At 44.6% G+C, this 25,928-nt stretch overlaps 1 protein-coding gene across 1 annotated transcript; it reads left to right on the forward strand.

Moving 5' to 3' along the window:
- Positions 1-1,389: 1,389 nt before the first annotated feature.
- On the forward strand, positions 1,390-11,255 carry LOC311038177 (uncharacterized protein). Its single transcript, XM_084047557.1, has 9 exons — positions 1,390-1,411; positions 1,454-2,128; positions 4,077-4,165; positions 7,748-7,809; positions 7,987-8,676; positions 8,809-8,869; positions 9,000-9,125; positions 9,687-9,824; positions 10,492-11,255. The coding sequence occupies exons 2-9, from the start codon at positions 1,761-1,763 to the stop codon at positions 10,563-10,565; spliced, it is 1,608 nt and encodes a 535-aa protein (XP_083903683.1). The 5' UTR covers positions 1,390-1,411; positions 1,454-1,760; the 3' UTR covers positions 10,566-11,255.
- Positions 11,256-25,928: the final 14,673 nt, after the last annotated feature.

Genomic DNA, 25,928 nt, shown 5'->3' on the forward strand with positions numbered 1-25,928 from the left:
CTGGGAAACAGACACTTCAGACATTTGTGGAGAAAGATTGGGACCTGAACTTCAGAATGCCCGAGCATGCCTTCTATGTCTTATGAGACATGCTGCGCCCGTTCGTCGACCCCCAAACTACTACTATGGTGGATCCAGTGACCTTAGAGAAGGGGGTTGCAGTTACTGTGTATAAGCTTGCCAGTACTGTTGAGTTCCATGATGTTGATGTGTGAGGTGAGTGGACCACAATGGAAACAAACAAGCTCCTGCTTTTTTGTGACTTTCATCCACGTTGGCATTTTTAGGGCCCGAGCACTGCGAAGCCCTATTGAAACTGCAATGATTATTATTCTTCTTCTTCCGATTCTTCCCGATAATGAAATGGGAAAATGACGGCTTACACATACTCCAAAAGTTACGCTACTGTGCACACACATCATCAGTGGTGAAAAATTACGTATTTAAAAAAAAAAAAAGTGGGCGTGGTCTAATGGCTCAATAGCGCCCCCTACAAAACTTTGTGCTTCAAGCCCGACAATACGGTTTCACCTACATGTATAAAAATCGGTACACACCTGTATCATGTCACAACTTACGAAAAAGTCACTTGGAGCCAAAACCAAACAGGAAGTCTGCCATATTGAATTGATAGTGGCGTTTTTGTGTATTTCACGCCATTTTCACAGGTTGTACATTAACAAACTCCTCCCAGGCGGATTATCGGATCCGCCTCAAATTCGCTCAGAGTACACAAAAGACGTTAACGATGAAAAGTTATCAAAAGCTTGAGTTTTCGTAAAACGGCGTGACCGTGGCAAAGCGTCAAACTTCAACGCCAAACAGGAAGTGAGAATTAGCCGATCTACAAGTCCTATTGGCTGGCCTTTAAACAGCCATAACTCGAGTTTGCAGCATGCTACCGAGTACAAATTTGGCATGTGGACTTACACCACCAATAGGGATGATCTGTAATTTCTGAAGCCCCGCCCCCTCTATCTTCCTATTGGCTGGCCTTTAAACAGCCATAACTCGAGTTCGCAGCATGCTACAGAGTACAAATTTGGTGTGTGGACTTAGACCACCAATAGGGACGAGCTGTAATTGCTGAAGCCCCGCCCCCTCTGTCTTCCTATTGGCTGGCCTTTAAACAGCCATAACTTGAGTTCTCATTATGATACCGAGTACAAATTTGGTATGTGGTCTTAGACCACCAATAGGGACGAACTGTAATTTCTGAAGCCCCGCCCCCTCTGTCATCCTATTGGCTGGCCTTTAAACAGCCATAACTCCGGCTCCCAGCATCGAATACCTACAAAACTTCTGAGGTACACTTAGACGGCCAATAGGGACAGGCCTGAATTGCTTAAGCTCCACGCCCTCTGTGTTCCTATTGGCTGGGCTTTAAATAGCCATAACTCCGGTTCTCAGTGTGAAATACCTACTAAATTTCCCAATTATGACACTTTTTAAGTACGTTTCCTTTTTTTTGTGATATAACTTTTTAGATTCAGATTTGTATTACTAAACATACATTATCCACTTAAACTTTCTATATATTTCGGCTATTTGAACAATAGCCGATCTACAAGCTCACAACCCGTCGTTGTGAGCCAGTATATCTGCTATTTTCAAAAGATTTGTATACATTTTGAAAACTTGAATTGGGACATTCTGCCTAATGAGTACTTCTACCTTTGGAACACAGGAGGTTGGAGGGAGGATGGAGACTGACGCTGAAAAGAACAAGGCTAGCGAGCATAAAGCGAGCTTAAACCTGAATGGTAAAGTCAACGTTCAGTTCAAAGCCAAGGAGTTCCGGGAGGCCGAGCGCTACTACACAGAGGCGTTGGGCGTATGCCCGAGTGCTTCAGCAGCGACATGGCGGTTCTGTTCTACAACCGGGCCACCGCACTCTTCCACCTGGATCTGAAGTACCAGGCCATCGCCGACTGCTCCACAGCCGTAAAGCTGAACCCGGACTACGTGCGGGCTATCCTGAAGAGGGTCCAGCTCTACGAGGAGACGGACAAGCTGGACAAGGCTCTGCTAGACTATACGATCCTGGTGAAAGAGCCGGAACACAACGCAGCCAGGGAGGCTTGCGAGAGGCTGAGACAGCAGATCAAAGACAGAGATCAGGAGATGGGTAAGTTGAAGGACCTGGGCGACATGTTCTTATGGCCGTTTGATAGTTCCTATTTTTTTGCCAAAACATTTGAACGGTTTGTCACACAGACTTGTGAGTCGCGTCACTTGATTCGGTTCAGAGTCCTTGTCCTTCATTGGAGTTACATAACCCCGCCATGATATGTGTTTAGTAAAATATGATCCTATTCATTCTTTGAATTAATGATTAAGTGGAGTATGTATCTAGGGCTTCTAACAGCCATAACTCCGGTTCCCAGCATCGAACACCTTCTAAACATCCTAGGTACACTTAGACGGCCAAAAGGGACAGGCTGTAATTGTTTAAGCCCCACCCCCTCTGTGTTCCTATTGGCTGGGCTTTAAACAGCCATAACTTCAGTTCCCCTTCTTCTAAAAAATCTTTTTTTTATTTATAATTACTGCGCTCTTTTCTCTCTAAGCACCTTAGCGTCTATAAGTATATCATGCACAGTATACATACATTGCTGCTATGCTCAGGCACCTTAGTTTGTCTCTTATCTCAGGTACTTTGTAAATATGTAGATAACTTGTTCTTGGCCTTCTATTGTTCTCTGTTGATCTCCTTCCCACTTAACCCCCTACCCCTCTTCTTTTTCTCTCTCCCCACTCTTCTTTCTACGGAATTTAACGTTGCGATGGGAGTGTTGTACAAAAACGAATTTCACCCACTTTTTTACCTTGTAAACCTGTGATGTGACAATAAACCTGATTCTGATTCTGATTCTGATTCTGATTCATTCCCCGCATGCTAAACTTCTGAAACTTGCTAGGTGCACTTAGACGGCCAATAGGGACAGGCTGTAATCGCTTAAGCTATTTAGCCTAACTTTTCAGCTGATTGCCATACAGGCTTGTATCTTGGACAGAACGTCGAGGGCCCGTTCATCGCTGCTTGCAGCTTTAATTATTATTGTAATTTTATACACTGCAGTCTGCCAATAAAAAAATATTCTATTCTATAGGCACTGAGTGAACTGAGGAAGGTTTTTGTGCAGGGGCCAAAAACTGTCCCTGAAGTTCAAGCCATTATTGCTGGTTTCGAGAGGAAGACTGGATTCCCCATGTGTGCTGGTCCTTTGCACGGCACGCACATACCAGTCATTGCCCCAGTTAACTATCCCACGACTACTTCAACAGAAAACTTTGGTCAGATGAGTCATGTGAAAAGACACATGAGGATTCATACAGGGGAAAACCCCTGTAAGGTTTGTGGTAAACACTTCAGGCATGATAGGGGGGGAAAACGTTAGCTTATGGTGATGTTTTTCGGTTAAAGTTTCAGGAGGAGCGAAATCCCAAACATCCCAAATCCCCCCAAACACCTGACTTCCATCACAAAAATCAAATAATGTTAATATATTCCACTATAAATATCACTACAATTAACGGACAAATACTCACTCAAAATGGCGACATCTGCTAAGAAACAGAAACTGGAGGATGAATCAAGTGCCACTGGATTCATTTTTGTCCTCACTATTGTATGCAATAAAACTGGCAAATATCAACAAGCAATACAACAAGTGTGTGTGTGTGTGTGTGTGTGTGTGTGTGTGTGTGTGTGTGTGTGTGTGTGTGACAAAATACAAGTATCTTGTCTTTGTAGTGTATTCAATTGAATATAGGTCAAATAGGCTTTGCAAATTATCACATTATTATGTTTTTTCCAAGTTTTACAAAGCGTCCCATCTTCACCGGAATCAGGCTTGTATTAACCTCTTGAACCTCATATGGGTATCCGGAGTCCCTCAGGGCTCAATGCTAGTCTTTTCTGTTTTCTGTTAGAGTGGGGGAAAGCTTCGGCTGAAAATAGCTGATCGATTGTGAGCTTGTCGATATGCGATTTTCAGTGGTAGCTTTCCCTACATTACCGTGATGGGGTTTAAGTTATTCATTTATTTTCTTTTTTTTCTCTTCTTTTTTAGGACAGCAACAAAGGAAGAGGAGGCCCTGGACAGCAGAGGAGCAGGCAGCGGTGGAGAGGCACCTCAAGAAAAACATCCTCATCTACAAGGTGCCAGATAAAACGGCCTGCGATAGATGCCTCGCGGCAGAGCCGGGACTTAAAGAAAGGGACTGGAATGCCGTAAAATTCTATGTGAAGAACAAAATCGCTGCCTTGAAAAGAAAGATCTCGGGAGGAGGTAGACAGTAGCGCTGACAAGTGGGCGGGGTTTACTTGTTCCTCTGAAATGAGCCCATTCATTTTCTCCATTTGGATCTCAGTGAATCATGATCATGAAACTTTTGATTCTGTGAAAAAAAAATATAGAAAGAAAGAGAGAAAAAATAAATAAAATAAACGCTAAACAAAGGTTATTACATTTCACAGGATCAAAGGTTTCATGGTCATGATTCACTGACAACATAGACTTTTACAAAAATCTTTATTTAACAATTATGTTAAACATAGAACCAAGCTATGGGGAAAATGAATGGGCTCATTAGTGCTGTGTAGGTGAGTTTTGCACTTTCATTTATACCTGTGCACTTTAGCTTTGAACCACTTTAAACATTATTTTAATTTGCACTTTGTTCTGTTTTGTGCAGTGCAAGTTTTTTTGGGATGCTTTTTATTTTACCTAAAAATTAACTTTTCTTTTCCAAGTTCATTAACCCATTTAGACCTGTGTGCTTTTGCTTTGAACCACTTTAACCATTATTCTTTGTGCTTTAAAGGAGCATTTCACCCCTGGAAGAAATTTCAGTCACTCACAAACATACCTCTATATGTAGTGGGAACAAGTATAAACATTTAAAATTGGCGTCCCATAACTGGAGGACAAAAATAGTCTGTCTGTGTCTATAACCTACTGTCACAGTCCGGGCGCCGCCGCGCCTCCGGCCCCGCCCCTTTCTCTTCACTGACTTTTTCCCGTGTGAGCCTTGTTGCCGGCGGTTCGCCCGGCTGCGGCCTATTGTACCTAATGACTGCGTTCCCTTTATATAGCACCTTCCAGCCGGTACTCTGTGTCCGGACATTACACTCTGTTTACGTGTGTGTGCCTTCCGTGTCTTGAGTGTTTTCCCTCTATACCTGAGGGTTCTGTTATTGTCTCTGTTCCTTGTTTATATGCTGAAGTAATATAAAGCCTTATTTCCAAGTTTCCATCGTGTCCTGCGTTTGGGTTCATATTCTGTCTTAACCGGTCCTCACCGTGACAGAATGTCCGGACCAAACCTGAACCCAGCGGGGCACTCCGTCGGCAGCCAGACCGACGATTCTGCGCTCGATCCACTCGCCCTGGAGGGCGGATTGGGCATCATAATGGACGCTTTCATTCGCCTCGAGGCGCGCATGTTTCGCCTGGAATCCCGCTGGCGGCAGTGGCGGGCGGCCAGCGGTCCCTGCTGGTGCGGACCCAGAATATCTGGGAACGGGTCGTTCAGGGGTCGGGTCCGCCGCAGCGTGCTCTAGCGGCGGATTCGGTCCACTCGAGTGCACGCGCCTCGAGTGAAAGCTCAGCCGGCGAGCCGAGTTCCAGCGAGCGGCCCGAGGCTCCCACTTCCTCGTCCTCGGCGCCACAGTAGTGTTTGCCTTCCCGTTCCCGTTCCCGTGTGAGAACCAGTGGTCCACGAGCTCTCTCCTGCGAGCTGGCTGGGCTTCGTCTGCGGAGGTCGTCTTCTTCGGAGAGCTTCCATCTTCCCCGTGAGCGGGTGAGAACTCCGCAGCGACGGGTCATCCCGGCGCGTCACCGTTCGTCTCCGCGCCCTGGTTCCGTTGGTTCTCCTCATCCTGCCGTGTCACCTCGTCCTGCCGTGCCTCGTCGTCCTGCTGCGGGTCGGGCCGTGTCTTCGGTCCCGTCTCCTGTGAGGGAGGGGCGCCGCCAGTATCCGGTGCGGCGTCCGGTCCTCCTGATTGGTCCGCGGTCCCGGCAGGGCCGCTCGAGTCCCGTTCACCGGTCGTCGCTGTCCGGGGCCTCTTATCTTCTGCCTTGGTTCTCGACCCCCCCCCCCCCCGTGGTTCTTCGCCAGCCTTTCGGACTCCCCAGCCGCTGTCCGGACATTACACTCTGTTTACGTGTGTGTGCCTTCCGTGTCTTGAGTGTTTTCCCTCTATACCTGAGGGTTCTGTTCTTGTTTCTGTTGCTTGTTTATATGCTGAAGTAATATAAAGCCTTATTTCCAAGTTTCCATCATGTCCTGCGTTTGGGTTCACATTCTGTCTTAAACGGTCCTCACCGTGACACCTATAACTTCAACTCCCAGAATGCTTTGCGCACCCACCCTCTCCGACGGGGCGCGGTTCCCAAACACAGCCACCCACATTACATAATAATATCACCTACACACACCCACAACACATGGCTACCCCGGTGCCACCTGGGTATGTTTTGGGCATGCATGGGGTATAAACTCAAGAAGCGCCATATTTAATTTGTAGAGTAGGAGTTCAGAGTAGTCTTGAGGTATCAGACTTGTTTCTTGTTTGTCATAGCACTGTTTTGTTTTGATCGGATCACGGTAATATCTTAGTATTGCATTGAAACTAGCCATAAATGGTTTGCATGATGTTCGTCTGTCATGAGCGTAATGGCGCAAATTCAACCTGGTTTTTAGGTACTTTCTGCATTTACAACCCGTACATCTACATATACGTTCAGATTTCAAATATAAAGTGCTTACTTCATGGCCACGGATGTTACAATTATGTACGGGCCCCCAGAAGTACCCGTATCTTACGTAGTGTTCAATAAAAAGCATTTTCATCCGATCGCCAGCCATTTTATCATAGTTATAATGTATCAGAGTGCAATACAACTCCCAACCGATAGGGTCGCATAGTTGAAAGCATGGAGGAAATTCAGAGAAAATGGCCACCGAACGGATTAAAATGCTTTTTATTGAACAATACGTAAGATACGGGTACTTAGACCCACCCGATGTACAGTATATTGTAACATCCGTGGCAATGGGGTAAGCACTTTATATGTGAAATCGGAATGTTTATGTAGATGACTTCACGACCGTTGTGTGATCCATGCTTATATCTGAGTACATTGAGCAAACATAGCTACGCGTAGCATAACAATGGGTATATATGAATGGCTATCGTTATTATTGCATGTGTCGAAGTTGCGTGGTGTAATATTTCCTTGCCCATCTGAGTTGTTTGTTTCGGGTTGTACCGTTTGTTTGTACATCTGTAGGAAAAGGTCAGTTCCTTTCAAATTCGCTTTACAACGTTGGAAAATAGGTCAATAATACCTCCCCTACAACTGGGCCACATATCTGGGGGGCCAGATGTTTTACAGCACGTGATTTCATTTTCACTCCATTTACAGTACATCTCTTCACTTCTTACACTTCAGAATGCACTTTGTCACATCACAGTTTACAATGAAATAAGAGTGTGAAATTCTTCATAGCATTAGCAACATGATCAGGAAAAGAAAAACTAGTCAAACTAATATAATACCAAATATAACTAATTTGTATATTGCTTGGACAACAGAATTTGATAACATGTTTGAATTGTACCGCTAAACCATTCCTCACCAGGCCTCACACAGCTGTCCAAATGTTTGAATGTAGTAATAGATCATGTTTTTTTTTTTTGACATAACACTCTGTTGCTGTTTCTACTCTCATCCAGACAGAGGAACCGTCAACGTCGCTGAACATTGTTCCAGTGGCAGTGCCAGGGCACATCAATCTGTAAGTTAGCCTAGCTGTTTGAAAAACTTTACTCAGGTGTCATCCACTTCTAGCGCCATTGAAAATATGCAATGAAAAGTTAGCAAATGTTGAAGTGAACATCTGTAATGTTCTCATTTGAATACAATCATAGTTCCATATGAAAGAGATTGCTTTCAAGTTATGTTTTTCATTCAGACCGCAGGACAACTTTCCAGTGAAGTTGAGACGTCTTCTCAGGAGGAGGCCGATGACCTGGGGGATGAGAGCTACGAGCCTGAGACGATGACGTCATCTTGCGGGGAGGAGGAGGAGGAGGAGGCATTGAATGGGAAGGGGAAGGTGCTCAAGGATGGGAAGGTGCTGGTGGATGAGGAGAGGATAATGTCCCTCTTCAAATTCTGCCAGGTTTGTGGAAAATCTCTCCCAAAATCTGATGTGCAGAAGCACTATGTTGGTGCACAGCTGAACATAAAGTGGCGGTGCACTGACGGGCACACAGACACCTGGAGGTCATCGCCGGATGTCAGGGGCATGCCAATGGTCCACTTACAAGTTGCTGGAGCAGTTGTTTTCACGGGGGGCAGTTTCACTGAGTTTTCAGCATGGGCAAAGGCCATGAGACTGCACATGTTTGGTGCCACAACCTTCCATCAACTTCCAAAGGCATATCTTCACCCTGCCATTGAGGACCTATACCAGGAGCAGAGAAGAGGACTCTTGGCCCATGTCTACTTTGAGCAGGAAGGCATAGACTATAGTCCTAGTAAGGAGCCACACCTCCTGGGAGATGCCAGATGCGACTCTCCTGGATTCAGTGCCAAGTTCTGCCACTACACCTTCATGTTGGAGGACACGAAGGAGATTCTTCACACTGAACTGGTTCAGGTAATTGTGATGTTTTGAAATGTTGCGTTCACAGCAGGGTGGTCTGTTTCTAACAGAACATAGTGTAACATTGTCTTGTTTCTGAAATAACTTTCTGTACTGCTGCATTTTGTTTCTTGCTCCTCCTTCCAGGTCACAGAAGCCTCCAGCTCTGTTATGATGGAACCACTGGGCTTCAGGCGTGGACTGACAGGTTCTCATATGCTTTATTGCTCTTATGTTGCCTTGTTAAAACTACATTTTCTCATTTTGTGGGTCATTGTACAGCACCTTGTAACTATGTTTTGAAAGGCACTTCATAGATAAACTTTGCTTACTTACAGAGCTGCTTGGTATGGGGTTGTATGTGGACATGATCGCTACAGACCGCTCTCCCTCGGTCCGAAAGCTGATGAGAGTTGAACACCCGGAGATCGAACATCAGTTCGACGTATGGAACACAGCTAAAGGTTGGCTCTGGTTCAAAGCTGTATACAGTACAGTATATACTATTCATGTTATCATGAGATAATTGTGGCAGCGCATGTAATTTCATGCAATACAGGGCACAATGTTCTGTGTGTGTGTGTGTGTGTGTGTGTGTGTGTGTGTGTGTGTGTGTGTGTGTGTGTGTGTGTGTGTGTGTGTGTGTGTGTGTGTGTGTGTGTGTGTGTGTGTGTGCGCACGCGCTGTATATATAATTTGATGATTTGCATTGATCTTTTATTAATGCTATTTCATGGTTTGGGCCTGTACTGCCCTATACAAAGCAGCCTTACAAAGCAGTATAACTATGTTTTTGGACACACCAACTTATTTGTGTATCTCAAAGGTCAAATTACCCTTTGTGATTTTAAGGGATAAACAAATTTCAATAACAGATGTCGGCCTACAGTTAATGCACGATCACTTATGCTGATAACTCATTTGCCTGACGAGTTAAATCACTTTTAATCCCATTGTTCTGTTTCTTTTGTTCCTACATAATATTACCATAAGAACTAAATGTCTATCTAATATTTGTATTACAGACACAACTACTCAATGTAATGGTGAACTCATACAGCCAAGTGTTATCAGCCACAGCCACCTTTCTGAGAATGAACCCGAGAACCGAGGACAAACCATTCAACATCATGGACATTGGAAACCTGCAACTAAATCAAAAAGTAAGTATTGAATTCATGCTTCATCATTAGACTTATTAGAGAACGCACGTTGTCGTCGAAGTTTAACTTCGATGTTCTGCTAACAATTGCTATTCAATGAGAATGTAACAATTGCTATTCAATGAGAACTGCAGTTTGGTGTGACTACGCCCTATAGTAATGTTTGTAATTTGTGTGGAAAAAGATGTGTTTAATAGTATTTTAACTTTTCCCATTTGTATCTACATAAACGTTCAGATTTCAAATATAAAGTGCACTCCATAGCACATATGTTATAGTTAAATCCGATCCCGCAGAAGTAACTATACATTCCGTATTGTTCTAAAAAGCATTATAATCCGATCAGTGGGCATTTTCTCATACAATCACAATGCAGTACATCTTCTAACCAATAAGGTGTTTTACTTGAAAGCATTATGGTGAAAATGGCCACTAATAGGATTCAAATACTTTTTTATCCAACAATATCAAATATATGGATTCTTCTGAGGGCCGTATACACAATTGTAACATCTGTGAGACTGTGACCATGTATTATTAGTATGTAGATGTAGTCTACAGATCAAAATAGGAGACGGTGCAGCAAGTATTTTGAAGATCATCCATCAGTAATGCATCGGAAATAACTTAATATAACCTAATATCTTGTCTTTTCTTTTGTCATAAGATTGGAGAAATCAAGTGCGAAGTTCTAAAGATATACACGGAAGAAACTGCCCATACATCAAGAGGACCCATTAACCTACGCAATGCCGAAATAGCCGACCCCACAGGGAAATGTCATTTAACAATCTGGGGAACTGCAATAGAACAAGTGCAAGAAAGATCATCATACAACATAACGATGTTACATACAAAAAAAATTCACCATTCATCATTGGTTCATTCATCATTAAGCACCACCCCAGACAGCACCATCACTGCACAGAGCACCAATATTCACATTCTCCAATCAGTATTATCATCACGATTAGCCCCACAAAATATCACCGTCACCGCACCTATCACTGCTATGCACCCTTAGTACACAGATGGAATGTTCACACTGCCACACATATATGGACAATTTTCTACCTAACAACCCCACAAACAAATGCACTAATTGCACAATGCGTAAAAAAACAAACACTTAAAAAGCACTCACATCCGGCACAATCGTAATAAAAACACAATCATCAGAACAATGACTCACTTTCCCTCACTCCGCCGTCACCAAGTATTTATTATCACAACCACAACTCGCACGCACACTCACCAACTCCGACACGATAGAAGAGCACCTCTTGGACACGGAACATTTCACCATTGAACACACATCCAATTTCATAATCACCTCAATAATCCCCTCTACCGCTCCACAAGGATCATCAAGCCATTTACCGTTATCAGATGAAGACACCGAACTGGACCTGCATATGGCGACAATACATGAGGAGGATGAAGTATATATCATACAATCAAATACAATTGTTTTTTTGTTATTTTCTGTAATTTTATTATTTATAAATAAACAGTTATTTAAGAAACATGTTTTCATTCTCTAAAATTATTATACGAATGTTATTGTATAGATGCATTTTACAATTATAGAAGTTAAAAAATGATTTTAGATTTTGACGAAAATAAAAAAAAAGAAAATATGTTTCAACGTTTCCTGTAAAATTAATACTTGTAAAAAGGTCCATATATGTCCAAGGGAAAATGGTATAATTAGTATAATACTATAATAAATATCTTTAATAACTTTTTTTTTTAGCCGTAATGGCACCTTCACACCAACATTGAATATTACTTTCATTCACCATCAGAGGTAGGCCACCAGAGGCACCCTACAACGCCTGCTTGAGCCATGCACGAATCCATGTATAACATGCATTTGGTCGCTGGTGATGCATTATGCAACCAAGAGAGCTAAGTATATCGTGTCTGCTTGTGTAGTGTTGCACAGCTTCTGTGAAATGCAAGGGGTTGCCTACCAGAAATACCAGGAAGACAAGTTGGAGCAGCCAGAGCCAGGACCAGAACAGCATGATGCACCTACGCTCTCTCCAGGAGAGCAAATCGGAGAGGTTGTAGCCCACATCCAAACAATGGCGTCAAAGTGCGTAGAGAAAATCCATTACTGTACAGACCAGGGTTCCTCAAAGTGGGTGCCACGCAATTTACCATTGGTTTAGTTTATCTAGTCAGTCATTTTCAATCAGCTCTAACCAAGTCTTTTAGCCATCCAGGATACAAATCCAATTAATTGAGACTGAAACCACACAATTAGAGTGAGCGTATGCATGCCTTCAACTGGGTGCATTCATTTGAATGTTAAGATAAATAATGATACAAATAGTTATAGGGCCCAACATATCGTAACAATTTAATGTAGGGGTGCTGTGGATGAAACAATTCTATATAGGGGATGCCCTGAGCCCAACAAGTTTGAGAACCACCGTTACCAACCTAGTCTCTCCCCAACACGGTGAAATAATGGACTCGAATCGCAGTAACACATTAACATACACGATGACGGTGTTGCCAGATTTTGAGAGAGAAACAAGCAACCAGATCTATGAAAACAAGCCCAAATTAAGCAAACCCTTCACCCTTTAAACATAACTTCACCCTTTAAATATATAATTTACATTACAAAGTCACAACGCGTCGCATGCTATTTAAAAAAAAAAGTGCGACTTTAAAAAATATATCTCACGCACCTCCATGGTTACCTGCGCTACGTTCCCTGATTCTGATTGGTCAACTCAACCTATCGGCCTCGCGATTGGCCTGGCTTTGAACGCTGTGGTGCTTAAATGCGAGCGGAGCAGATGCGGACGTTGTAGAGTAGGAGAGACAACCACAGAGTTAAAACCAGAGAACCAGAGACAACCACAGAACCAGAGAGACAACCAGCGAGACAACCACAGATAGAGAACCAAAGAGAAGAACCAGACCAACCAACCAAGCTAGTCTGCAGACCAGTAGTCAACGGCTTTTCTTCCATCATGGGTCAATGCATTTTGCAACGCAGACCCCATCGTCCTGGTCCACAGACACACCCAGAGGACCAGAGACTCCATTCAACCCCATCAGGTAAGTGCCATAACGATGAGGACGTTGACATAACGATGAATTATAGAGACGCCGTGTGTGCATATTTTGGAGCTGTGCTACAGCAGTTTAAATATGGAAGCGGCAAGAAAGCTGTTGCTCTTGTGAACTTCTGGTTCCAAAAAGCTAGACCAACAGAGCTTCACACATGTATAGTACAGTCCAATTATAATAATCTGAGTATTATTTGAGTGTATCTTGGTAATGGTACCCTGAGGAGGACTTCACTGTCGAAACGTTGGTTTCATTTTAAAATAAACATTTTGCATCGTGGCTAAGAGCTGTGCGGCCTCATCCTTTGTCAATACTAAACTGCTCAAAAAAAGTTCGGAAACGTAACTTCGGCCAATTATATCTCCCCTTTAATAATACCAATTGGTATTGTGTTTTATATCATTTTTATCATTGATTAGTCACCTTTACAAGGAGGTACAGCTTGTAAGGATCGGGCATTCGTGGAATGAGCAACACAGCTAAACGTGTGGGTAGCGCCTCCAAAAAATGTGCCAAAATCACCCAATATGCTTCTGTTGGTAATCGCTCTTGTTTTGAGCAACCTGCCAGCACACACCTGCTGAGAGGTGTGTGCCAGTAGTCACAGGTGTGTGACTGCCTCACAGGTGAGTGACTGGCACCTGAACATGGGTTCTGCAACTTTGTTGAGTTGGAGTGTGTATGCTCCAAGCAGCAACACTGCCCCCATGGAAAGATACCACGTTTGTCCCTTCAGGATAAGGCCCGTGCAATAGGGCAAGTGAAGCTGATGTTCTGTTACGCAGATTACGCATTATTTGATGTCAGACCTGGTACCATTTGCAGGCAGGTGTGTGCCGGCACCTGAGCATGGGTCCTGCAACTTTGACGTCTGTCTTTGGTTCCGTTGTGCAAATCTGGCCTGTAAATCTATGGTTCCTCAGTTAAGCAAGGGGTCTTGGGTTGTTGTCTTCCTTGTTGACTTCACCAGTCTCACAGAACTTGGTCCTAAGTTTGCAAATGGTACCTGGGCTGACACCAAATAATGCTGTCACTCTGATTCACTTGCCCTATCACAGGCCTCATCCTGAAGGGACAAACGTGGCATCTTTCCATGGGGGCAGTGTTGCTGCTTGGAGCATACACACTCCAACTTAACAAAGTTGCAAAACCCATGTTCAGGTGCCAGTCACTCACCTGTGAGGCAGTCACACACCTGTGACTACTGGCACACACCTCTCAGCAGGTGTGTGCTGGCAGGTTGCTCAAAACAAGAGCGATTACCAACAGAAGCATATTGGGTGATTTTGGCAAATTTTTTGGAGGCGCTACCCACACGTTTAGCTGTGTTGCTCATTCCACGAATGCCCGATCCTTACAAGCTGTACCTCCTTGTAAAGGTGACTAATCAACGATAAAAATGATATAAAACACAATACCAATTGGTTTTATGAAAGTGGAGATATAATTGACCGAAGTTAAGTTACCGAACTTTTTTTGAGCAGTTTATTAACTGCCGCGGCCAGCACCTCATCAACACAGGTGTGCGCTCCCTCCTTCTGTGTTTGTCTATCTTGGTAATGGTAACCATATCTTTTTAACAGCTACCCCTATTAAAAACTGCTCAAAAAATTAGTTATTATTATTAAAATAAATATGGTCTTACATCAGGTTAATCTGGAAGAAATATGAAATAATAACATTCATTTCCAGGTTGATATGAAGTTGAAGGGCGCTGGTTGAAGGGTGCTGTACCGCTCCAAAGCACCCTGGTCCACATACAGTGCTACAGGAGCCACAGTGGAGCCCAAGTCCTGGAGCACCTTTGCTGAGGTAAGTGTTTCATGGAATTTTATGAGAATTTACCATAAATGTCATTTCTTCATAAATGTATTCACTTCAATGTTAAATGGACATGTGAAATGCAAGGGGTTGCCTTGCATTCCGTAATAGAGTGTCGGTAGTAATAGAGTGTCGGTTCAGTAACTGGGGTTTCCCTGTCTCTTTTTGTAACCATATCTTTATTACCACCGGCTCGGTTCAGTAACTGGGGTTTCCCTGTCTCTTTTTGTAACCATATCTTTATAACCACCGGCTCTATATTAAAATATATATTGTAATAAATTGGAAATAAATATGAAATAATGGTTAATACTATTCTGTTCTGCCAGGTTGAGGTAAAAGCCTCTGTGCCAGAGGATGCTCAGCCTCACAAAGATGAGGGATATGACTCCCTGGAGAGAGCCACCAGACCCATCCTGAAGTCCAAGTCCAAGTCAAGAAATGTACGGCGAGTCACATTTGCCACTGAAGTGCAGATATGAGTGTTTAATTAATGTTTTTTTGTTTTTGTTTGTGGGTTTGTCAACCTGTCCCCATTTCTTTGTCATTTTATGACATTTCCAGAAAACATGTGAGTGGTCTACATTCTCCTCTCCACATTCCCTCCAGCATTGAACTTGTTTCCTTAACTGTTTACTCTTAATTTTTGGTGTTATAAAGAACCAAATTCAATTTTTCCAGGAGAACTCCCTCCAGATTCGTGAATTGGTGGACGTTTGGTGTTATGAAGAACCGAATACATTTTTTCCAGGAGAACTCCCTCCAGATTCGTGAATTGGTGGACGTTTGATGTGCTCTCCACATATTCACCCACTCTTCTTCTGTAATTACTATTTCAAGTTCAGTTTCCAATTTTTCTTTTATATAATCAGTTGTATGTTTGTTATTCATACATTTTTGGTATAATCCGGATATAACCCGAACCTATTTAATTAATGTTTATTATGTTTATATCGGGAAGAAGTCATACAATGTCTGTCAGGAATCTTTAAAACTACAGTTCCTCGAAGTGCTAAACTCTGTATACTTGGAATATATCCAAAGAACTTTGTACGAAGAACAAACCAGACTAAAATCTTGGACTTTGGACTTCTTCAAGCCAGGAGAGTTGTTGCACTATGTTGGAAAAACATGGATGCCCCAACATTAAGGATGTGGCACAGGGAACTTATGAGCTGTATCAGTCTGGAAAGACTAACATATATAATTAGGGGTGAGCAGAATGAGTTTGTCCAGCTTTGGGAATACTGTACATGAATGTTATGGAGATCATCTAAACTGAAAACTATATTTCATATGGTAAAGAAAGTTTAATCAATGAGATTTATTTCATGTATCATTCATTTTAATTGTTTTTATTTTTTTTGCAAGTGCACGGATGTATATGTCTATGAATGTGTGTGATAGTGTATGTCCTGTATGTCACAAAAAGTCAATACAAATATTTGAAAATAAATGTTTATTACAAAGTCAGGCACGGTAAACTGTTTGTTATATTGGCATGATTGCATGTTAGATAGGCATGATTGCATATACTGTCTAAGTATATATAGGTATGTAAACAAAACCTATGTGGACAAAATAGGATAACAGCTTCTTAACATCAGTGAAAAAATTGCAACAAAAGTAAACAAGACAGTCAACTAAAGAACAAGATTTCTGGGCAGGATCTCCTCGTTGGTCTGTAGGAATACACTGAGGGCACTAATACAATGTCATTTTGACTATGCATGCACCTCATCGTACACTAGCACCACAAGGGCTTAAAAGCAAAACTCCAGACCTCTCAAAACAAACTTATCAGGTTACTACTTAACCTCACACCTAGGACCTAACCCCTGCTCATTATGCTGGGGTGGGATGGCTCAGGGTAGAGGACAGAGTACAGAAACTTGCAGTGGCAGACTCACACAGGAAGTTCAGTGAAATACAATTGGTGCAAGGTTTGCCGCCCATGAGTGGCAAACCTAGAGGGCGGACTGCATGACTGTTTTCAAAACCTTCATTATTCCTACTGCAGCCAGAGAATGATGGATGCGACAACATATTTCTTTCTACGTAATAGAAAAAACACTAATGTAATTTAGAATCAACTTTTGTCCGAGCTTTGAAATGCTGCTGACAGGGGTCAGGACTTAGTAAAAGGATATCATTTCTATATTTAAATTTGATTAGAGCATTAATCAAACATCCACGAGAAAGGGGTTCGTATAGCTCGACCTGTCAGGAAGACAGGCGTCAAACCCCCTCCCCCCTGTCATCCTCCGACAACTCCTCTGGCTCCTTTGACATCTCTGACTCAGAGAGGGGTCATCGATGGAAAAGGTTTGAAAATTAATTGTTACAAATGTGTGGGAACCTTGGTTTTGGTTTTCCTAATCATAGTGCATAATAATGCAACATGTATTTCAAGGTGAATAAAATTACTTCCAAAAGCAACAGCCTCTGTGCCTCAGTCGCCAAATGTATTTCATTTGATAAAAGGATAGTTCACCCCCAAAATGACTTTTTTTCTATGGATTAGTCACCCCATGGAGACTTGAATGTAATGGCTGGTGATTGTATGTGACCCAAGCGCACATTAAGAGTAGACGTAGGTTTAGGTGAGGCCCGTGGGCGTATTTATTCAAGGTTTGTAGGGAAACGGTAGTAGAGTGAGTGGAGGTGGTGTGGGTTTGTAGCTCTGTGGTGGCTCAGCTCAGCTGGGAATCTGGAAGACATACGTGTTGACAGGTGAAGCTCTGGCGAGGAGTGAAGTGCAGACTGGGCTTTTTGTAGTGGCAGCAGTTGATTGTGGAATGGAAGACAGGTGCGGAGATTGGTGAGGGAGAGCAGGTGTGCTGAGTTGAGCCATGGAGTAGTCAGTGAGGAAGGAGGAGCCTTGAATGTGAAGGTGAAGAGGGGTGAGGCGTAACATTGGCCCCGATTCACTAAGCGATTTACGACCATATTTTGTACTTACTGGCATTTAAGACAAATCCTACACCTGCAGTCAGATTCATTAATGTTTTTTGGTCTATGTTTTGAGCGTACGTTCTCAAGTCAGCCCAGAGGCTGCCTTACCAGGGCTGAAATGTGCATATGTCTTTAGAATGCTTTATTCTTCATGCCAAAATCAATTACAACAGTGGCAAACATCAAATAAAATATGTATGTGGCCAACTTTTGTCAACACATTCATTTAAGACAAAATATGAAATTAAATAAATTAAAAATACATATAAATAAAATAAAATAGCCGTTAGGCCTAGTCATGACCAGCTTGTTCAAAGTGATTAATGGTGCTATATAAAGGACTTGGGGGCGTCTCTCAGACCTGGGCACTATGACAGATTTGATGCTGTTAGACCATTTGGCCAACCAAGGCATGAGAAGAGGACTGCGCGTCTTCAGGGACTGAGCAAATATGTTTGAGGAGAGTGACGTGACAGGTTAAAATTAAACATGAATGTGGTCTAGGTTTTAAATTGGATTATTTTGGCCTATTTATGCCATGCAGCAGTTTCAGATATGTTTCAAATGTAAAGTGCATTGCATATCAAATTGAAGCCTATTATTAATTAGTATCATATTCATATTATAACAGGTGTCAGGTCATCCCCGCACACGTCCAAGTTCTGTGCAGCCTGGGGTTCCTTGCCACCGGGTCGTTTCAGCGGCTGGTAGCCGATAGATCCGCCATATCTCAGGCATCTCTAAGCCGCACGCTCCCAAAGGTGCTGGATGGCATCATCCGCCTGGCACCACAATACATACAGTTCCCTTATACATCTGAACAACAGCGAGAAATAAAGCAACATTTCTTTCACATCGCCGGCTTCCCCTATACCATTGGAGCAATATAGACTGTACGCATCAAAGTGCCAACTCGAGACGGTGCCATGTTAGTCCGGGAGTCAAAGGGTGATTTTTGGCTGAACGTGGTTTCGTCGGTAAAAGTTTTTTTCTCAACTGATTCTTGCTGCTGGGGGTCCCCTCTTAAGGATTCAAGAGGGTGCCCAGTGAAATCCCTTGGGCATTTTTTATTATTAACCCCTTAATGCCCAAAACACTAAAAATTCACCCAAAATAGACTTCTATGGTATTTCATGCAAAATACTTGATCTAAATGCTTAAATTTGGTTTCTACAGTGTGTATCCATGTAAGTGGATGTGTACAGTGCATTAGATTTAATATTTATGCATGTTTTAATATTAACCCCTTCCTGCCCAGAACAACATAATCTTTAAACTGTGATATTGTACATGCACATAAATCAAATCAAATCAAATGCATTAGAACTGCTTTCAACAGTGGAACTTGTTTCCTTTTGGATGAATGCACATTAACCCTTTCAGGCCTTCCATATTGAGCATCCTGCACAAAAATATCTACAGAACATATTCCCCTGGGTGGGAAAAAGAAAAGAAAAAAACATTAAAAATATATATATATATATATATTCCCCCAGCCCTAAGCCACCACTGCCTCAACTTATCCGCCCCAATAACCGCGCGAGCCACCTTCCGGATAACCTTGTCATTGGACAACCCGAGTAATGTGATGTGACAATAAAGTTTGATTCTGATTCTGATTCTGAGTCGGAAGGCTCGGCGGGCCTGGGCTGCAGAGACAACCGAGCGGAGCTGCAAGAGGCCGATGCCGCCATCGGAATTGCTTGAGTAGAGGATCCCGTTGCTAGACGATTGATGCAAGCGGAACCACTCCCTCACTTTGACCCGGATAGCCTTGTCTACATCCCTCAAGGGTGTGGGGGCGGTGCCTATGTGATCCGCGGCGTAAAGAACCCTCGGTAGGGCAAAGCGGTTCAACAGATCAAACTTCATTCGGGGATCGAGGGGTGCCCTGCCGATCCTGTCACTCCACGCGGAGATCGAGGCTTCGCAGGCCGGAGCCGAAAAACCGTCAAGCGGGCTCACTCTGAGGCCGAGATATTTCTCGTAACCAGCAGGATCGATCAGGTGCAACCGCTCACCGTCAAAGGCCCAATCGGTGTTAACATTGTAGGTCAGCCGGCCGCCCTTCTTTTCGATAAAGAACCCATGACACTTACTGGCGTTAACCCGCATGCCGGTAAGTTGTCAGAAAGCCCCCAGAATGTTCAAGTTTCTCCGCATGCCTTCCTTTGAGTCACTAAACAATGCTAGATCGTCAGCAAACGCCATCGCCACCACGGAGACATCCCCGAAGGAGAATCCCCGCCCTTCGCGTTCGATAGTGGTGATTAATGGATCAACCGCTAGATTGAAAAGTAGGGGAGACAAGGAAATAACCTTGTTTCACACCCACCTTCATTTCTGGTGATGTCCCTTCCCCACACCTGACCCTCGTCGTACATCCATCGTAGCCCGCAAAGATTACGTCCGCCATGTGCCGGTCGAGACCCCGCCCCTCCAGCACCGCCCGGAGGTGTTGATGCGAGACCGTATCGAGCGCTTTTTGGAAATCGATGAACACCACGCCCAAAGGTTTGCCCTGCCCCTTACTGTGCTTTAACGCTGACTCGAGTAACATCAAGTTCTCCGAGCAGCCAGACGAGGGAATGAACCCCCGCTGTCGAGGGTGTAAGGGGCAGGCGGCTCTCATTCGCCCGTCGAGGATACGGGAAAAGAGACCGATAATCACCGAGGCGATGGTAATGGGCCTCCAGTTGCCAAGTAGGACTAGCTTGGCGGGGTCATCACTTTTAGGGATAAGCGTCGTACGGCACCGCTTCAGGCACTGGGGGACATAGCCAGCGACCAACCACGATGAGTAGATGTGCGCGAGTTGCGAGCCGTCAGGGTCCCATAGTAGCAACTCAGAACGAGTGATACCGTCGGGACCGGCCGCTTTGCCATTCTGCATGCGCTGGAGACAAGAGTGAACCTCTTCACCCGAGATCAAATCGCCGAGGATAGTATTGTCAGCCCCACCGAAGGAACGGAAATGGCCCAGTCCAAGAAACGGTCGCTCTAGCCCCCAAGCATTTTGGTAGAAACGATGTATTCCATGCATGGGTATCGGACACCCGATAACATTGTCCCCGTCTAGGACAGTTTTGGCTAACCGCTTCCTATCACAGTGGTACAGCCGCCTCAGAAACACCCGGCGGTGAAACATTTGCAGGCAACTGCCCCTTCTGCCAGGCACTTCTCCACTTATCTCTCTCTGGCGACGCAACTGTTTCGGCGGAGACCCCAGGCTACTAATTAGCCAGTTAGCTTTGGCTTCAATGGATCGCACCGAACACTCTTCAATCTTCAAAAAGAGGTCGGAGTCTTCCCCCAGTCTGACCCCATCAATACCCGCGTCTTCTACAAGACGTCGAAGCGCCTGTTTCATCAACGCGGGCTGTAACGGAATCGTGTCAGGACGAGTGTTTCATCATCCAGCACGACTGGGGGACGACCGCCTCTTGCACGGTCAGCCTTTTCAAGGCTACAAGCCTTACCCCTCACCTGCTCCTCCGTCCTCCCCCGCCCCAGGTCTTTAGCCACGGACTTCCACGACCAGGTATCTCTGGGACGGTTCATAAGAACTCGTAGCTCGTTGACCTCCTCCACGGTCCAACGCCGGTGCTTACGCCCCCGAACCTGCTGTCTCCCACGTCCCGGGTTCTCGCTTGGCATGTTCAGTTCTTTGTGTCTGCTTAGCATGTGATTGGTCCGGCCGGCACGTGAGAGGGCCCTGAACGAACAGAGCCCACAGGAAAAGTTAACCAACGCCCGGCGCTGGTCCACGATAACCGGTTTGCACCGGGCAAAGTGGCACCGCACCGCACGCGGGTTAGAGCTCTCCCAGGTATCATTTACTGGATTTGTACCGTACCGTCAAATCATGGTGTCTGGACGCAAAAAGCGGAACCAGTGAAAGGACACCGACGATAGGTACGCCACAAAGAACACACGGCCTATCAAACGGGATACGGATAGACAGGACACGGGGGAGTTGACCGGAGCCGGCCGCGGAATCTCGGAGGTATAGTCTCCCGGCGGCGTGCACTATGACGGTCACCACTTCCTCCTTTGCCCCCTAGCCAGGTCGACGGCATGTTACGGGGGATCGGCGCCCGTGGCCCGGTACGCAGCTGTTTGGTCGGTCGCCGGAGTACGCGACGCAAGCAGGGTTTGAGAAACGGAGTCTCCGGAGCGCGCCTTTGCGCCCCCGCCGCATACGGATCTCCTCGCCGAGCCGTGTGATGGGGCTTGAGGCGAGGCCGACAGCGGGGGCCCTCAGGCGGTCCGTGGCAGGGCAACTAGGTCAGACTGTGCGTCTCGGTCTCGCTAGGCCGGGGTCGGCCGCGGAGGAGTGCGGAGGACAGGCCACCGAGGCCTCTCCGCACGTGGTCCCTCCGCGCCTGGTCGGGCCCGCAGGCTGCAAGCAGCGTCCGTTGACGGGTATCTTCCACCAGCATGCGACCCAGTGAAGTTTGGATGGGAAAAAGACATAACTAACAGGTCACTGAGCCCAACCACTCTACCTGAAGGTTGCAAACCTGCCCCAGACTACATTTTGCAAATGATTAAATGTGGCTGCAAAACTGACAACCCATGCAATTCCAAAAAATGCAGCTGCAGAGTACATGGTTTGCCATGCACATTGTCCTGTCACTGTTATGTTGTAGGATGCTCAAGACAGTTTTAGATAGGATTCTTTCCTTTTTCTTTTATAAATTCCTTTAAACTTGGTTCTTGTCTCTGATTCTGGTGTCTCAGGAAAATGTGGTTAGTTGGTATCATTGGACCTTAATATGGGATATGCTGTATATGACCACTTCCACATAAACATTATTAATTTCTTATACAGCTAATTTGAAGCATTTGAATTGATTTACTGTGCATAACATGTCATAAATCAACATTTTTAATGGATTTTGGTGCTTCGGGTGTGAAGGAGTTAATATCTATGAAATGTTCTAATGTGAAATCAAAAAACAAAATTTTACACATCCACGTTCATTGATAAACACTGTAGAAATCAAATTTTATGCGCTAAATCAATATTTTTGCATAAAATGCCATAAAAAACGTTTTTTTTTGTTTTGGGCATTTAAGGGTTAATGACGGTTGGCCTCAAAGGGTTAATATGCATTCATCCAAAAGGAAACATGACCAGGTCCACTATTAGACTTAGTAGAAAGCAGATCTGATGCATTTGATTTGATTTCTGTACATGTTCTATTTCACAATATCACAGTTTAAAGATTAAGTTGTTCTGGGAATGAAGGGGTTAATATTTAAAAGTTTACAAATATTAAATCTAATGCACTGTACACATCCACTTACATGGATACACACTGTAGAAAGCAAATTTTAAGCAATTAGATCAAGTATTTTGCATGAAATACTATAGAAGTCTATTTTGGGTGAATTTTTAGTGTTTTGGGCATTAAGGGGTTAATAATAAAAAATGCTCAAGGGATTTCACCGGGCACCCTCTTGAATCCTTAAGAGGGGACCCCCAGCAGCAAGAATCAGTTGAGAAAAAAACTTTTACCGACGAAACCACGTTAAGCCCCATGACTCCCGGACTATGTCATTGTTCCGACGGCTCATTGTTCCGACGTATACGAACCCTATACCTAATCCTAACCCTAACCTTAACCGCACGCGGAAGCCACGTAGTCGGAGTAATGGAATGTCGGAGTTATGGGCAGTCCCCCTCGAGACGCACATATTTTAACCAAAAAGGGTATCATTCCATAAACATCCAGCTCATCTGTGATGCCGACATGAATATCCTGAATGCAGTTACCCGCTGGGGGGGTGGGAGCCACGACTCCTTTATTTTACAGAACAGCAGTGTGGGCATGCGTCTTGAACAGGTGGCTGCTGGACGCATGGCTCATTGGTGAGTGTTTATCAAATTGCTTATTTTGTGCCTTTTCCTCTCACTTGGCTACATGGAAATTCAATTCACAGGATCGCATGGCTAACCAATGTCCGATCTGTACCATAGGTGATAAAGGCTATGCCGTGGCTCCATGGCTCAAGACCCCCCTGTACACCCCCCAGACCCAACAGGAGCGGGCTTACAACGAGAGCCATGTGGCCACACGCTCCGTTGTGGAGCGCTCCATCGGTGTGCTGAAAGGCCGCTGGCTGCGCATAGACATAGCAGGAGGAAAGCTCCTTTATAAACCCGAAAAGGTATGAAATACAAATGTATAGTATAACCTCCACATTACACCAAGACCTGAAAAACAGTGGGCATATGCTATAACAGTATATATTTATGCAGTCTATTAATTAGGTCCCATCTACTCCAACAGGTATGCAAGATAGCCATGGGCTGCTGTGTCCTCCATAACATTTCCAAACGCCATGGTGTCCCCCTTCCAGAAGAAATCCCCCCAGCCATAGACATGCCACTGGTAGTGGGGCGGCGTGGCACGATATATCAGCCTAATCGTTCAATTTTGTGATTAAAGCGCCACATTTGGCAGAGGTGTTGATTGATATATTGGGAACAAAACTGGATATTGGGCCATCACAAATTCTCACCCTGGTGGGTGTGGCAGCCATTTTTCAAAATGGCCACCAGCTTGGTTGATCAAATCTTTCTATTTTTTGTCCTAGTAGGCCGAAATGTTGCTCAAGTATGTGAGTATGAAGGTGTGTGGGTGTGTTCATGTTAATTGCCTAAAAGGGGGCGTTGCAATGGTAGTGGCCTAGATAACAGCAAAATTTGGGAGAATTGTTCAAATGGTGATACAAGCGGGACATTTGGTACAAATCATCTTTGGAGATCACGCTTCGATTTAGGAAACCGGGCCACTCATAAATCAAAGATGGCAGCCTTTTTTTTTCAAGATGGCCACCAAAAGACTGCATTTTCATTTCTGCATATCTTTACCTATTATTTGAGGTCAATTACCAAATGTCCTATTAGCACGACCATAGTATGTTTTTGAACATTTTCAAACAGGAGTTACCATTTACAGTGACGGTGTCAGCGTATGAGTAGCACATAGACTGTAAAAATGTATGGACAAAGTGACGCCATTGGTTTCTACAGACCGTAAATGAAGCCGATTTTTCAGGAATTTCAAATCCGCTATCTTTCTATATCGCGTCATATCCTGCGCAACCGGAAAGAATGCTTTTGGTTGGGTAGCTTGTCAGTCAAATCATCCCGCCCCTCCTACAGCGTACCCTACTTTATCATCAATTTAAAAATAAATGGGACCATAATTTCCCAAAACGCATATCATGGTGATTGAGAGAAGACTTTATACTAGCGACTGGAAGCATATAGTATATATGACAATGTTTATTAAGGTAAGAAAATCAAGTCTAAAGTTTGTCAAAAACCCACCCACTTGAATGGAGAAAAAATCTTTCTGACATCAGCAGGGGTAAAACAGCACTGAGATGGGAAGGATGAGCAACAGGTTAAAGTGATAAAGGATGGATGCAAATGTTCTAGCAACCAAAGACAGTGTGTTGAGAAGATGGAAGGAGCACTTTGAGGAAACAGATGGAAGTATACCAGTGAGAGGGAAGATGTATAAGACGGGAGGGGTACCAGCCATGATGCTGTACGGCTTGGAAACGGTGGCACTGACGAAAAGACGGAGGAGGTGGCAGAATTGAGGATGCTACGATTCTCAGGAGTGACAAGGAAGGAAGGACATCATCAGAAATTGAGAGACAGCGAGCTCCATTTGCGACCGCGACGGGTCGCCTCGACTGGTGCCTGCTCGCTTCGACGGGTGGCTGTTTTTGGCGACGTTTCACCCGTGCGCCATGACGCACGGTATGGCTCCGCGGAGTACGGGCGCTCGTCGAGACACCGTCGCGTTTATTGCGACACGTCGGGACATTTGATCTCGTCGTGGCTTTTGAAGTTCTCGTCGGGGCTATAGCTAAGTGCGACGGCAACGCAAGGCGCGACGGAAAGAAGCCGTCGTCGCCGAAATCTTACTCGGTCGCGGCGAAATAGGGCCGACGGCGACGGGTCGCTTCGACGGGTGTGACTCGTCGCGACGTAAAGAATCCATCGTCGCCGAAATATTACTCCGTCGTGCCTAAATAATCCATCATCGCCATCCACAATGTAATTGTTTGCATCTGCCTTCCCTCCTTCCTAATATGTGTGTGCTTCCCCCCCTGCTACCCGACCCCCTCCCCCCCGACCCCCACCCGACCGAGGGGGTCGGGTGGGGGTCCCTGTGGACCTTTGGGGGTCCCTTTACGCATTGGGGT

The sequence above is a fragment of the Gymnoscopelus microlampas genome (genome assembly GCF_963454915.1).
Source record: "Gymnoscopelus microlampas genome assembly, chromosome: 2".
NCBI classification, from domain to species: domain Eukaryota; kingdom Metazoa; phylum Chordata; class Actinopteri; order Myctophiformes; family Myctophidae; genus Gymnoscopelus; species Gymnoscopelus microlampas.